Source organism: Corapipo altera, unplaced genomic scaffold, assembly GCF_003945725.1.
Source record: "Corapipo altera isolate COAL_440 unplaced genomic scaffold, ASM394572v1 2b, whole genome shotgun sequence".
In the NCBI taxonomy this organism is placed as follows: Eukaryota; Metazoa; Chordata; class Aves; order Passeriformes; family Pipridae; genus Corapipo; species Corapipo altera.
Window position 1 is genome coordinate 27,444,767 of NW_020884874.1, and position 15,724 is coordinate 27,460,490.

At 38.2% G+C, this 15,724-nt stretch overlaps 1 protein-coding gene across 1 annotated transcript in view; it reads right to left on the minus strand.

The window, feature by feature from the left end:
• Positions 1-256: 256 nt before the first annotated feature.
• Positions 257-15,724, minus strand: part of ESR1 (estrogen receptor 1) — a 160,549-nt gene continuing 145,081 nt past the window's right edge. The window contains 4 exon segments of the mRNA XM_027634262.1: positions 257-1,200; positions 1,203-1,414; positions 3,185-3,368; positions 9,986-10,119. Of these exon segments, the coding sequence (XP_027490063.1) occupies positions 1,160-1,200; positions 1,203-1,414; positions 3,185-3,368; positions 9,986-10,119 (571 nt within the window). The 3' untranslated portion in view covers positions 257-1,159.

The following is a 15,724-nucleotide window of genomic DNA, read 5'->3' on the forward strand; positions in this document are numbered from 1 at the left end:
ACAGATTTATCTTCCTGGACATGCAGTCCCAGAAACTTCACCATGTCTGAGGCTCATTGCCCAGTTCTGGTGTTGCAGGTGAGCTGGCTCTTAACAGTGCTTTCGAAGCATGCCACAACAAGAGCCAAAGACAGTCAAGGCAAGGCAAAGCCAGCTGCTCTGACTGTGATGCCAGCCCTCCCACACACAGCTAAGCCACACTCTGCTGAGTGGGAGACCATCCCACCCTGTTGTGCCAGTCTTGCACTGGCATTCTCACCCCTTGCTTTGTAGCACAGCAAAGCACAGGACAGGGGGATATTTTTTTATAAATAGTGCTGGATCCTGTAGGTGTGTGAAGACCTTCTTTTAAAGACCTGATGATTTTTGTAATCATCTCATCTGCTTCAAGAGTAATTATCTATGTTATCACTGTTTGCCACATTGCCCTGCACTTACACTGTTGAGCAACAGAACAATTTAGTTTTCTAGGATCAGACAAGATAGGATGCATGCAATGCAATTCATCTAGAGGATATGGTAAGTGAACCTAAAAGTTTGGTCAGAATGAGCTTGAGATGGAGTTCTCTGCTGATGTAAGCCAGCAAGGTAAAGCATTATTCTCAGACAGGGGTTCCTTTCTACTGTAGGAAGAAAAGAGGCAGGAATCTAACTACCAAGGCAGTCCCTAGCAGTGCAGTTTCACTACAGCACACTAAGATGCCAGATAACTTTCTATTTACACCCCCCAAAATCTCATCCAGAATCTCTACCAAATTGCTTAAAAGTTTCAAGCAAATATAGGATTAAGCGAGCTCAGGATTTTGGGTGGATATCAACACAGGCTACCACTCATGAAAATTCCAATATGCATGAGTGGTATCCCGTATTAATTTAAAGTAAAATTAATGTATGGTTTAGATTAGGATTTATCAAACTTACGTGCAAAATTAAATAAAAACACTGCAAATTTTAAATCAAGTTAGCCTGACAATCCTTGCTAGCTGTCCACAGCAATGAAATGTCTTCCATTTAGGATAAGCAATCAGTTTAGGTAACCGCTTGACAAACACTCAAATGAAAAATACAGGTGCTGCTGTCACTGGAGTGTTTTCAAAGGTGGCACTATAGACAAAATGAAGCATGAGCTAGGTAGTATGCTGCTGGGTTTCTCATACCATTATATATTCCGACTTCTGCTTATATTGTATTCTGCATATTCTCCTCTTCTTTGCTGTTTACATAAAAAGACTGCAAGGAATGAGATGAAGCTGATGCAGTTGTCAGCTGGCTCTGGTTCTCCTCTTCCATTGGTGCAGCACTCCTGGCTGTTGGGGCATGCAGTCGGTGAGCGTCCAGCATCTCCAGCAAGAGATCGTAGAGTGGAACTACATTCTTACACTTCATATTGTACAGGTGCTCCATTCCTTTGTTGCTGTAATCAAACAACAGTTACTTTCCAAATATGCTATGGGGGAAAAAAAACCAAAAAAGCTACCAGCTAATAATATTTGTTAGTTTATATAAATTCTATCTTGTACAAAACAACTAACTTAACAGTGCATTTGCTGTACACGCCTGCTACAGTAAAGCAGAAGGCAACAGCTTCAAAGAACATTGCAGACTGCAAATGGACAAGTTGCCTTCCAAAGATGTTTCTTTTGCTCTTCTTTGCCTAAAAGGTAGCCCAGGGCACATGGACTTATAACTTAGCCACGGTGACTAAGTGAATGGGATGAATCTCACCGTTCCAATAGAAAAATGTTTTCTTTCCTAGAAAATAAGCTCTATCAATTTATTAGCAAAAGCTCACTTGCAATAGTATCCATTCACAAAACTTTGTAACAACAATTAACTTTACTGAGTATCTGGAATTTCCTTAATTGTACAAATTCTTCTTAGAGGGGGAAAAAAAAAGAAGGAAGATTAACGCAAGGACAAAGAAACTCCACAAAATGACGCAAATGAAAAAAACACAAGCACATACCCCCTGACTTTTTCCTGAAGAGCTGAATATCAGTCCAGGAGGTAAAATCTTCATGTTTCAGCTTTAGTAGCTACGATGTGGTGCTTACTCTGATTTAAATTTTATTAGCTGAAATAATGAAAACTAAAATCTCTGTAAAAGCATCTTCTGTGCCTTCATAATAATAAAATATATACCACATCTTTGTATAGACTTGTCATGCCATTGAGCAGCTAGCTTAAGAGGTAATTACATTTGGGATAATCATTGCTGCAACTATTAAGTTTCTCAGACAGCTCTCGTCTGATTAGCAAAAGACATGGTCCTCTAGATTGAAATTCAGTAGTTCTACATTTATCCTCATCCATACAGTGAACATAATGACCCTAATCTCTTTTTTAGAGTGATTTGCAATCAAGGAACTTGTGAAAATTGGCTACATTTTCACAAAAGTAGTAGTTTTATTAAATCTTAGACTAAAGTTTGCAGAGCTAGGCTACTGCTGCATTAGTATTCTACTTGGTACTTTTCAAACACCTGTGTTCGAGTCTGTTAGAACAGGTCTAGATCCAAAGGCTGAAGCACCTCTCCCATGAAGACAGGCTGAAAAAACTGAGGTTGTTCAGCTTGGAAAAGAGAACGCTCTGAGGAGACCTTATAGCACCTTCCAGTACCTAATGGCCTACAAGAGAACTGGAGAGGCACTTCTTACAAGAGCAGTGACAGTACAAGGGGGAATGGCTTTAAACTTGAAAGAGGGTAGGTTTAGATTAGATGTTAGGAAGAAATTCTTTACGGAGGATGGTGAGGCACTGGAACAGGTTGCCCAGAGAAGTTGTGGATTCCCCAACCTGGCACTGTTCAAGGCCAGGTTGGATGGGGCTCTGAGAAACCCCAGGGGAGTTGGAACTAGATGATCTTTAAGGTCCCTTCCAACCCAGAACCATTCTATGATTCTATAGTTCTAAGACACACGTAAGTTTAAAAACAGATACTGCTTTCAGCACTGTCAAAACAAGAAGCAGAGGAAGAGACTTGAAGAAACAAATGCGGAAAATATTTACTCCTTTCACACCATACTCCAACATAGAGTTTTGCACACATGTTCTGTACAACTGTATGGAAAGTTTTGGGTTTTTTTTTGCACTCCCACCTGTGAAGGAAAAGTATGCATGTGCATTTGTGACACCTCCCTTGCCTGGGCTTGGCACAGGAGTGTGACTGGGTGCTTGCTCTCACCTCATGTGTCTGATGTGAGAGAGGATGAGGAGGAGCTGAGCCAGTCGTCTGTGTTGCTGCTGCAGAGAAAGACCTGACTTGGCCATTAAGTGAATCAGAGTGTCTGTGATTTTGTCCAGGACACGGTGAATATAGTCTTTTTCTTCTAGAGATTTCAAGGTGCTGGAAAGAAAAGTGTACACACCTGGAGTAGGAAGGAGAAAGAAAACAAACAAACCACAGACAATAATTACTTTGATGGAGTCAGACTTGTCCAAGGTACACCTCGTGGCTTGCCTTTTAAGCTGTGTTAAACCACGGGAGCTGGTTTGAATGACTCTGGACATGGATTTAATCACTGTGGACAAAGCAGGAGGAGGAATATGATGCCTCTTCCCTGCCTGGATCCATCCAAGGTCTGGACCAAGTGGTGGATGACACCTGCAGTTAGACCTAACCTTGGCTATGCTCTTCTCTCAGTCACTTGGCTCTGAAACTTTGAGGAGATGCTGTTCCCCTTGAGAATTCTGCAATACTTACCAACAAACCCAAGCCTTCAGCAGTTTTTGCCATTTTCTATGTTGTTTAACATTTGATTTTTAGTGATTTGCTAGTCAATCTAGGACTAAATAATACATTACCACAAAACATGTAAACAAATTCAGGGTTTATTTAGGCATGCTCACTTCAACAAAATCCTCCCAACCAAGCAAGAACCTTGAAAGGTGTGTTCCTTCACCTGCAACCCGACTCTCCTTTAAAAACCACGTCAAATTAACCTATGCATATTTATCTGTTTTGAATTGCTTACTTCTGAAAGTGAGCAGCCTCAAGGTTTGGACCAGATGGAAATTTTCCTAGAGGACAAAACACCTTGAAACTCCCCTTCCAACAGCTCCTAAATCTCCTATAAAACATTCTAACCCCGTCATAAGAGCTTTTCCCAGTAGTAATTCTTGGGTTCATGAAGCACATCCGCTTTCTAAATGGGAAATTGTAAACTATTTTGGGCTGGTTTATCTTGATTTTTTTCTGGACAATATCACACAGCCAATGTGAATCAGGTCACAACAACACTGTACTGCCAAAAGGCAGATGTTGCATTCAGCATCAGTTTTAAATCTTTTGGACTGAGCCAATAACTCTAAACAGGTCATATTACCATAATCTAGTCCTGAGGCACCAGGATGTATGCACAGTAATACAATCAAACTGGCTTCATCATATTGTGTTCATTGTTCTGTGTCTATAACAAAATTGACAAATCCTGTGCTTTGGCCCCTCTGTATCAGCTCACAGAGCCAAGAAGAAATCTGAATTTTGTCCTTGGAAAAAAATGGTTTCTGGAATTACGTTTCATTTTGCTTTTCTTTAAAGCATCATAGATAGCGCAATATGCAATACTAATAAAAAAAGACACACACACTAGCATACACATGTAGACAGACATATACCTTCTAGCTTGTTTGTATTGTTTGTAGCCTGGGGGCCATACCATTGGATTTGAAGATGAGAATATTTTGCCATGCATTGGAGCAGTTGGAGGAACTGAGATTTTTTTTACCATCTTCTTGGCCTACTTCACCTCCCCACATCATCTGGGTGTTTCAAGGACATGACACCTAGAACTACTGTAACCTATAAGTAGGTTTTATGACATTGGGTCTTCTGTACTAAAAATAAATTTAAACTTATGTTTGTGGAAGTCATTGTGAGTGTCCCTGGGAGAGAGCGAGTAAGAAACTGGTTTAAAAAACCAAAAGGATAACTCAAACACAGCATAACTTCTTAAAATCAGCTAGAGTTCTTAATTTTGGTAATGAGTATTTCTTCAAATTTGATATAGATAGATAGTACCTCTTTTCTCACAAAGCTTTTTATAGCTATTATTATTTTTACTGAGATGAATTCACCAAACAGAAACAGCTCCTGGGGCTTTTCTCAGCTTAACCTTTCTCAGCTGACTCTGAACCACCCTCATATATGCCTATTGACAGTACCAGGCTTGATAGCTTAGCAGGTACCTGTAGGGGTAAGATTCTTAAATATTACTGACAAAACACAGTCCACTAGAAGAAACATTAATCTCATAAACCCACAGTGCCTTCAGACCAGCTTACTTCAGTTATAGAAAGCTATTGTGCTCTTGTATCAATACCCCATAATTCCATACCATTGAAATCATCAAAAGAAAAAAATCTTTTAGAAGGAACTGTTCCTCACCTAGGTCTAGTCCAGAAGCTATTAAAAACCATAAATCAAATAAAACACTTCCAAATAACTGTAGAGAATTCAGGTAATTGCCAGTCAATAACTGCCAAGGAAAATGATGTTTGGTTTTCCTTTCTGCACCTCTGCATTGATTCCTTCTGCCCCAGGCCACTGGCCAGAGATTTCCCCAAAAGAAATGCTGGCTATCTTTCACACACATAACACACACAAGCCGTTTTTGAACCAGAATTCAGAAAACTGCCCTAGCAAAGTTAAATTCAACAGTCTCAAAGGTCTTTCCAGGCCTAAATTGAATAGCTGCCAGGTTGTTTTCCAATTCTTTCTGTAGGTCAGTACTGTAGGTCAGTACTGTAAAACATACAACAGAGAAAACACCACTCTGCAAACAAAAAAGGCCTGTTGGTCCATGCCCATAACACATACTTATACACAGAACAGGATCCCTCAGGGACTGCAGTGCTACCATGACAGCTCTTGGCATAGTGATATAATTTGCCCTCAACATCTTTTCTGTCACAATAAACCCCAGTTTAAAATATCTTTACATTTAGAGTTCAGGCTCCAAAAAAATACCCAAGGCTCTGCTTCTTCCACCATGCCCCATCGGTCTGAATCCTTAGCAAGCCAGGCTGAGCTATAAGAAAATTCATCTCTGTGATCATTCAGCCTCCAAAATAAAGAAATAATAAAAAGTACAATTTTACAGGAACTGAAAAAATCAGAATAAAAGAATAACAAGCAGTCACATGGAACAATGTATCAGGAGGTCTACAGAATGCATTAAATCAGCCAAACCTTTCCATCTCTTTGGACTAACCAGCTAACTAATTAGGTAAATAGTGTTGGTAAGGCAGACATGACCTGCTTCTTCATGTCCAAAATGAAATCCTGTTGCTTTGCCACATAGCACCACTTCTCCTTTCAGACACACTCACAAGTGAAACATCTGGCATCATGTTGCCCTTTCATGTTTCTAATACTTATTTTCCAGTATTGAGAAACAGCCTTTTAATATTGAGCTGAATGTGGTTTTCAAAAATACAATTTTGCTTTTTAGTCAAAAGATTTATTGCTGCAGCTTTAGAGGAGGACCTTCTGGTTTGTTATTTAGCTAGATACAATGCTGTCCTTGTTGTTACAGACATGCTGTCACCTTAATATCTCAGGAAAAATTTGGAAATAGCGTAAATGTATACTTTGGTTTATAAACAAAACCTTCCATCCTTTCCACATACACTGAGTAAAATTAAAAAAAAAAATCACTTGTATTTTGCCCAAGATCATGTGACAAAGGCATGTAAAGATATTAAACAGCCTTGAATAAAAAAAGAAAATAAATATCCAACAAAAGCAACAAACAACACTACTTCATGTGAAGAGACTAACAGATGTCCAAGGATTTAATAAAGAAATGTTTTTGTACACTCAGCGAATTAAATCCACACAAAGCTTTAGAATGAAAATGCAGACTGCTTTTAAAAATTACACATAGTATGCTATGTGTATTAGTCCAATTTGTTTAATTAGTCTACTTGTTGAAATCATTTTGAGACCTGCTGGTTTAATTGTATGCATATATAACACAGACAAAATAAGGGCTAGAAGTTAATTGTGTCTTTATCTGCTGCTTCTTTAGTAGAAGAATTGTGAGTATTTACATATGCATTCACAGAATAAAATCAGGCTAAGGTAGGCTTGGAGGTCATCTACTTCATCCTCCTGCTCCAATAGTGGTAACTTCAGGATTAGATCTAGCTGCCTGGAGCTTTGTCCCTCTGAGTTCTAAGTATGTCCAAGGACTGAGATCCTATCATCTTTCTGGCTAACCTGTTCCAGTGCTAAACCTCTCACTGGGTAGAGTTTTTGCTCTGTTCATCTGGTCAGGGTCTCCCTTGCTGTGGTTCATCTAAATTGCTGTTTGACCTTTCCTCCTACACCTCTGAGAAGAGTCTAGCCCTGGCTTCTCCATAATCTGTTCATCAGCTGTCTGAAGGCTGCACTTAGATGCTCCCTTCCCTTTTCCAGGATGAAGGAACCCAGCTCTCTTAGCCATGTGCTTCAGAGCACAGAACGTTTCATACATGTCCAACACTTTATATAAGGATGCTGGCTACATTCGGTGAAGTAAAGTATCTCCATAAGACATTTTAGAGCATCTATGCCAAACACAACTTACACAACTCTTAACACATACCCCAAATTATGCTACTTATCTCTGTATTGCAGTCTAGCCTTCTAATTTGGGCATTTAAAGGGTCTAGCAGTCCGAAATTCATATCCACATACCCATTACCTAGTAGTTAACCCCTCAGATGGTTATAAAATTAGTTTGTTATAAGAATGCAAAAACTGAAATGTAAAATTAATTATATTTGTGCATAAAGACAGTGACAAGCAATACAGACATACATTCTACGGCCATAGATATATACAGATTGAGTTTACTGTGTACTTAGAACTACTGCAGTGAGGGTAGTCTGTAAGCCAGCATTGTGTAACAATGCTATAGATTACTTTCATCATGACCCTGTATCAGCTCAACTGAACCATGTCATCTGACCTATCACTGTCAAGACTTTTGTAAAAATGCCAGACGTCTGAGCAGCTATAAACTTTCATTTAATGCAAAAAAAAGCCACAATCAAAATCAGATCATTCATCAGATCTTCAGATAAACCCTGATCCTCTGCCACGAAGAGTACCACCAATTTGAACCTGCTGAATAGGAACCTTGAAGGAATGAAGATCTAACATCTCCTAGCTGCACTCAGTGGTCCCATCTATGTCAAGGTGCAGAAGGAAATTTGCCTTTGGTTATCACTGACTTCACTTGCGATATATTTTATCATTATTACAATTTTTCTTTAGGGGAATCTTGAAAGAAAAAATCCCATTAACAAAGTGAGATGTGCTTATGAAGGGTAGCTGGTGATTTCTGGCAGAGCTTTGTCTAAATAACAAATTTAGTTTTCTGTATCAATACTAAATACACAAAAAGTTCTTAACAGCATGACTTAAATTTTTCACATTCAAGACATTAATGTCTAATATGTTTCATTCAAACTTCCAATTCTATTTTTTCTAATTGAAATTTAACATTTTTATAAATCAGTTACATATTCTATACTTACTTAAGAAGTTCATTACCTTTGAACATATTAGCTAAAATTCTGGAGGAACATCACTTTCCAGGTGGAATATTTAACTCTGGGAAATATTCTGTTATAACTATCAGGGCAATAAAAGCAAAATAAAATGCCAAACAGTAATTACAATTGTCGCACCCTGACAACCAAGATAAAAACAACACCCCTTTATTCCTAATATGCCAGGTGCTTTCCTCAGATGTTACTTTTTCTTAATTGGTGACAACCACAACAAATCCTGAACTACATTAATACCTCATAGAACTTAAATAAAACATTTTTATATTAGATTTTTTAAACACATAATTTTGCTTGAACTTTGAGGAGACCACATCCAAGTTTCCATAAGAAATTTCCATAAGAAGTGCTTCATCAATAAAGCAAAGTCTGCTGCGTTTACAGTTAGGATCTGCTGGGATTTACCTGGATTTGTTTTTCCTGCAACTTGTGCAAGAGATCTGATAGACAACTCGATAAAAAGGACATACAGCCCTCCACATGTGTTTCGTCTTGAGGGTCGTACCATCTACAAGTTCAAGTCCAACAGGAAAGGGGAGGAAACGTGGGTAAATCCTCCGTATTTGGAAACTCTGGCATCTTTAGTCATTAGGTAACAACTTATACAGAGAATAGTGTCTAAAATTTTTTTTGGTGCATACATTATTATTTTACATGTCTCTAATTTGATGAGAACACTGTGGGTCTCATTTCTGCATTTGAAAATAAATTGTTTGTGGTTTTTTTCTCATTTCAAACCGAAAAGCGGTTTGCAATGGAAACCTGGTGTGCAACAGAAATTTTCTGTTACATGCTTCGACTTAAATTTGCTTGTTTCAATCATCTGATGTAAAATTCAAGTCAGCTAACCTTCCATATTTATATTTTTACCTATACCTACACTTGTTATCTAGTCACCTATTTTTGAAGTGTACTTCAGAATGAGACTTAAAGCCAAAAAAAATATTTTTTAACCATTAAGGAAGTGGAAGGTGATGACATACATTTTAGATGCCTATAATTTAATATAAACTAAACTCTGATAAACTCAGTCACATTTTTGCCCTTATTTCCTTTCAGTTTTCCATTACTAATTAAGTAAGGTGTAGATTTACACCTAAGTGTGGTTCCAGCTACTACAGTGTCTTGTAACTGAATTTTTAAGACTTGCCAGCATTTAGTTCGAAACACTGCTCTGATTACAGCCCACATCAGCTCTATACAGTGTGTCAGCTGTTCACTGCATTAATTTGCTGGGTCCTATCTATATCACTGAACAGGCTGAACTGCTTCCATCCCTGCCTGACAGTCCTGCCTGCACCTATGTTGACAGCCCCCTTTCAATTGCTGCTCTCTCAAAATGAAAACACTATTAACAATAAGCAGCATTCGAACACATGCAGAAGCAGCCACAATTACCCGAGTGACAGCAAAGCACACTGCTTACCAGAATTGAGCAGGATGATGGACTTAAGGCACACGAATTCCTCCCCTTGAAGGTTCATCATGCGAAACCGAGCAGCAGTAGCCAGCAACATGTCAAAGATTTCCACCATGCCCTCCACACATTTCCCTTGATTCCTGTGTGAATACAGTCCATAAGGAAAAAAACCCCAGTATGTCTTTAGGTAAAGTACTTTAGGTGAAGTTAGATACCTATCTTGAGGTATTCATGGGTGCAGGAATTACTTAGAAATTTCTGCTTTATTTTCAGTTAGGCAGCAGATCCAGCTCGACTGAAATCAGTGGGAGCTGCAGAAGCTCAGCATATTTGAAATACAGGTTTCTAATCAAATGCTTTTATTATCTAGGTTATTTGTCAGCCAACAAATCTATCTGAAGTAGTAATCTCCAGTTCTCTTAAATTGCCTCCTACCTTTCTAACATAAGCTGATAAAATTACCACATCTTAACAGCTATGTGTTTAGTTGATAGGAAGGCCTATCTAGGAAAGCCTAGATAACTTTCCTGGAGGACAAATTAAGCAATAGATTTGAAAATTATCCTTATCCCACCATCATGCTGTTGTCTTTGTGCACTCTCATCTTACTAAAAACAAGACAGCAAAAGCTTGTTTCCTGCAAAGTGTCAGAATGTATTCTCAGAAGAATCCTTAACACTTGGCTATTGGGAAACGTTTAGGAAAGTTAGAGCAGTTGAATTAAATGTCTTAAGTGACTGCATAAAAGTACTATGTGTATTAACTTTAGTAGGTCTGTAGAATCACAGTATCATCCAGGCTGGAAGACAATTCAGGATGTCTTTAGTCCAACCTCCCAGTCAAAGCAGGATCAGTTTACTCAAGGCTTTATGAAACTCTGGTCTTGAAAATCTCCAAGGATGGAGAATGCACAACCCATCTCACCTTAATTATTTTCATCATCATGTTTTTTTCCTCTCCTATATCCAGTCAGAACCTCCTCTCATTCAATTTATGACTCCTGTTTCTCAGTCTCTCGTCAGGCACATTAATAAAGATCTTTGATAACCTCCTTTTAGACTGTAGGTTAAGCAGATTTAAAAGCCCCTCCTTCTCCAGACTGAACAAATCCACTTCTCCCAGCCACAAGGCATGGAGTTCTGCCTTGGTGGCTTCTCCACTATGTTTGCTAAAGTTTATCAATGTCTTTCCTGTAATAAGCAGCACAAAGCTGGATGTGGCATTCCAGATATGGTCTAATGAGTGCCAAATAGAAACAGGATAGTCTTTTCCCTTGTTATACTGCCTACGCTACCACTGATAGTGATAGCAGCACCAGGGCTATTCCACTGTATGTAGGAATAAGAACCTAGGTTTTATTTAAGTCTTGGGGAAAACCTAGATATCAGAAATGTCTTTTACAGAAGCACAGGATCTAGCAAAAATTAATAGTGAAGGGTGCTTAGGTGAAGGGAACAGGTACTCAAGGATTCAGTCGGTGTTCTCATCAAACTTTTCATTCAAAGGGAAATGCCCGAGTAAGACAGATGCACCCATCAAAGTAAAGCCTGTATATTTGTTATCTGTCTGTCTTCTTGTATCATGATAGTTCATTTGATGACAAGGAACTGCCAAGAACAGATGGGATCCACAAGACTAGGAGAGGAAATGTCAGTAACTTGTTGAGGAAGCCTCTAAACAAGGATTATCACAGGATGTGTTCCTAAGCCTAAAGGCAGGTTAGGAAACAGGGGAGGTATCACTGAGAGAAAGCTGCAGTGGACAACTTTTACACCCCCAATTAGAAGGAAGGACATTCACAGACTTGAATCAAATGCCTGTGCTCTGAAGGAGAATAGTACATCTATACACAGACTTCAAAACAATAATGATCCTTATATAATTTATGCACATTTATATATATTTATATAAATTATTCTATATAAGCTAGTTCTATTAACAGACATTGATGAAAAAAAATAATTAAAAATCTGGTTTAAAGTGATTTGCACCTAGAGTTAGTCACAGAATACCAGTGCTGCTAATACTGGTAGGTTATCTGAAAATCATCTAGTTCAATGGCCTTGCTCACGCCCATATCTTTTTGGATTTTTAGTATCTCCAAGGACTGAGACCCCAAAACCTCTTCTCCTGTAACTGAGACGAATCTTCCACTGTCTCCTTTACCTCCCCTTTCCATCAGGTATTTATACACATTAATCAGATCTGAGTCTTCTCAGCCTCTCCTTATAAGGGATATGTTCCATATGTTCCAGTCCATTAATCATTTTTGTGACCCTTCACTGGCCTCACTCCAGTATGTGCATGTCTGTCTTGTACTGGGTAGCTCAGAATTGGACACAGCACTCCAGATTTGCAGCAGCAAGGCTGAGCAGTGAGTAAGTATCACCTACCTTCAGCTGCTGCTAATGCTTTTCCTAATACAGTCTGCGAGGGGAGCACTGCTGGCTCAGAAAGCATCCAGCTGTGATGAATTCCGCAAAAAATTATTCCCCCATCATGTTGTTCTGCAGACATTTCTGTATTTCTGTGCATGCACACACTTAGGAAGGTTTACCACTAATATATTTTGTTGATTATGTCTCTCCTGTACACATCATCCTGGTTAAAACTCCCTCACCACGTTGGCCAGTCTGTGGAAATTATGCTTGTGCCCCACTTTATGATGCTGATCCCATCTCCCCCTAAACATCCTTGATCCTCAGAGCAAGTTGCATGATTAAAAACATTGAATCCCCATTGTTGACACCAGCTATGCAACCAGCTGCTGATCTACAGGATATGTCCATTCTGCCTCAAGGCCTTTTTCTTCAGTGGCCCCAGTGGACTGGACCACCTGGGTTTCCATCCTTTTGACCCCTGCCCTCAGAGCCAAGTAGTCAACCACGTGTCTTTCCTGACTAGATCAACAGAGAATCATCCACCTAGGCAGACAGAGCAAGAGTAGTACACTATACATTTCAGCAGTGGTGAATCAGGTCTGAAACATATAAACAATTAGCAACTAAGTATCTTTAATTTTTTTTTTTAAATATAATGTAAAATGGATCCACAAATATGTCAGACAGGAAAAATCCCTAAAATGCTGCTATAATAATTCTAAGAAAACTAATATTATTTTTCGGTCACATTTGACACATTTAGATTAGAAAATTATTATGAAGGTTCTCCATTAGGGAAAAATTCTCTTCATATCAGAAATGCAAAGAAAGTTCAATTTTGGAATTAAACAGCATCCTAATACAATGTGACCTAGAACTGGGGCCTGAGTTTCTGAGGTCAGAGTGACTAGATGAACAAGCAATCTTAAAAGTTATGCAGGGACTATCTTGAATCCAGAAATTATTTCATTTTCTCTGAAAAATTCTGTCCTGTGCCTACAAATTCCCCAAGGGATCTTTTTCTATCAGCTGAAAATTTTGAAGATCATAATAAGAGGGGCTTCTTTGTTTCTTTTTTTTTTTTTTTTTTAAGAGTTCATCACTTTAAGCAGTACCCAGAACCTCCCCAGACTCTGGAAGTGTCTTCCTGATTTACATTTCAGTTGTTTGAGTTACAGAGTTACAGTTACAGAATTGGGTAGTCTTTAAATTTTGCTCAAACATGCAGTAAAGACATGACAAAAAGACATTTATTTTTCATTGTTTTAACATTTATAATTCTGTCTCTTTTAATTTTTTTTTCATTCTATGGGGTCTACAATATAATAATACATCTCAAAATCCAACCATAAAGTGAAAGATGAAATTTAATTATTTCAACATACTACCTAACTCTGTACAAGTTTATCCATTCAGCTCTATCAAGTAAGTAGCCTGATGATAAGACAATTGTTTGAGTTGGGTTTTTAGGATGGAATCTATTGCTATTAAAGATGTGATGAAAATTAAATACACAATTGTTTTTCAAATTTATTTTGAAGTGCAAATTTGGACATACTTACTGCCTATGGGCTTTTCCCCTTTGAAATAAATACAAGCAGAAGGTCAATAGAGAGTCATTCTGAATCAAGCACCTGTGATCCCTTTGCTTCCATTTTTCTAATAAGTCAATGGTAACTAATACATCCACAATTATACAGTACCAAATTAAATGTTGTGCATTTTATTCAAGTGACGGACAAGTGTGATGCCCTCAGACTATCGGAGCATTTTACAAGTTGAAGGACAAGCAAAACATATTCAGGTTTCATCTTGATATTCTTCTATTGTATCTAATTTTCTGTCTATCAAAACATCTGCATAAATAACTTAAAAGATTCTTTTCAGATGTAGTGAGAAACTTTCAGAAAAAAAGCCACAAAAGCAATAAATTATTCATCCACTCTGTCATACAGGGAATGCTGTAATTCTTTCTGCTATTTGTGCTAGCTGCAGTTTAAAGAGATCCATGGCCTTCTGCCATTGCTCATTATGAAAGTCAGTAAAAGGAAAATTCTTCAATTTTTATTCGTAGACAATGAAAAAATCTCCATCAAGCACTGGAGGAGGATGAGAAGAAGTTCCCAAATTAAAAACAACCCTGAAAAACAGACTAGCTTTCTCTGTAAAATGAAGGGAATAACCTGATAGAAACATGGAAATACTGACTGCATTTAACCGAAATTTTAAAAGTCCCTAGACAGATTTCTTGCTGCAAGACATTTTTTACAATCATGACAAGAAAATAACATTAGAAAACAACATGAGGAGAGCCGTACTGTTTCATATCAAAGGTATGTTTAGCTACGGGCTAAGCATATAGGCACTTATATCTGCGGATTTCAAGTGACTACCTCTAGTCCTAGGTTGGAAGAGATAATAACTTGTGGATTACCACACATCTTCTCAACGTGATCATGACTTTATGCAACTCCTATCATCTTATTTTTTCCCTTCTTCTAATAAGTATCACAGGCAGAGAAGTTAGTTTATTTAGTTATTCTTTGGAGCAAAGCTTGTATCTCTATTTGATTGCCCATGCAACAACTCTGGGTACCTCTTCTATTCTTTCAATATTCCTGTTAAGGAAAATCAGAAAGGCAGAGTTTTCCAAGTACAGATGCAGCACAGAACTAAACAGAGGAATAACAATGCTCTGTATTATTTCAATTTCCTGTTGACTCTTTGGGGGAAAGAAAATTGCAGTCTCTACTTCTAAACTCTGTCAAGCAAAGAACTGCTGGTTCCATAGAACTGATTGCTGTTAACAGTGAGAGGCAAAGATCAACTGGAATGCTCAATAGGAAGATTAGGATTATTCTTCTCGTATATGCATCAGTTCACATTTGTCTACATAAAATTTGGAACTTGTTTAATACTTTTTGGTTACCGAACAAGATCTCCCACGTCTACTTGCTTGTTATTTTTTTAAAAGGACTTCAATGTATTCATGGCTTCCTCTTACAAAATGCGTGGTGACTCTTTATAACTATGTCATATTTATTCACATTTTAGAAAATTTTCTTCTTTAGATGGCATCCCATCAGTTTTCTTACAGTGGTCACCAGGCTTAATGGGCAGAAGTTCCACCCACCTTTTTAAAATGCAGCATTGCATTTCCCATTTTACTGATACTGAGTGTTTCAGATGAGAAGTCATCCACCTCAGTCAGCAAGTAAGCTATTTCCATCACAAGCTTCTTTAAAATTATGTTTGATATCTTTCTTGATGGTCTGGGTGAGGAGATTGAGTCCACTGTCAGCAAATTTGCAGATGATGCCAAGTTGGAGAGGAGTGTCAATCTGCTGGAGGGTAGGAGGGCTTT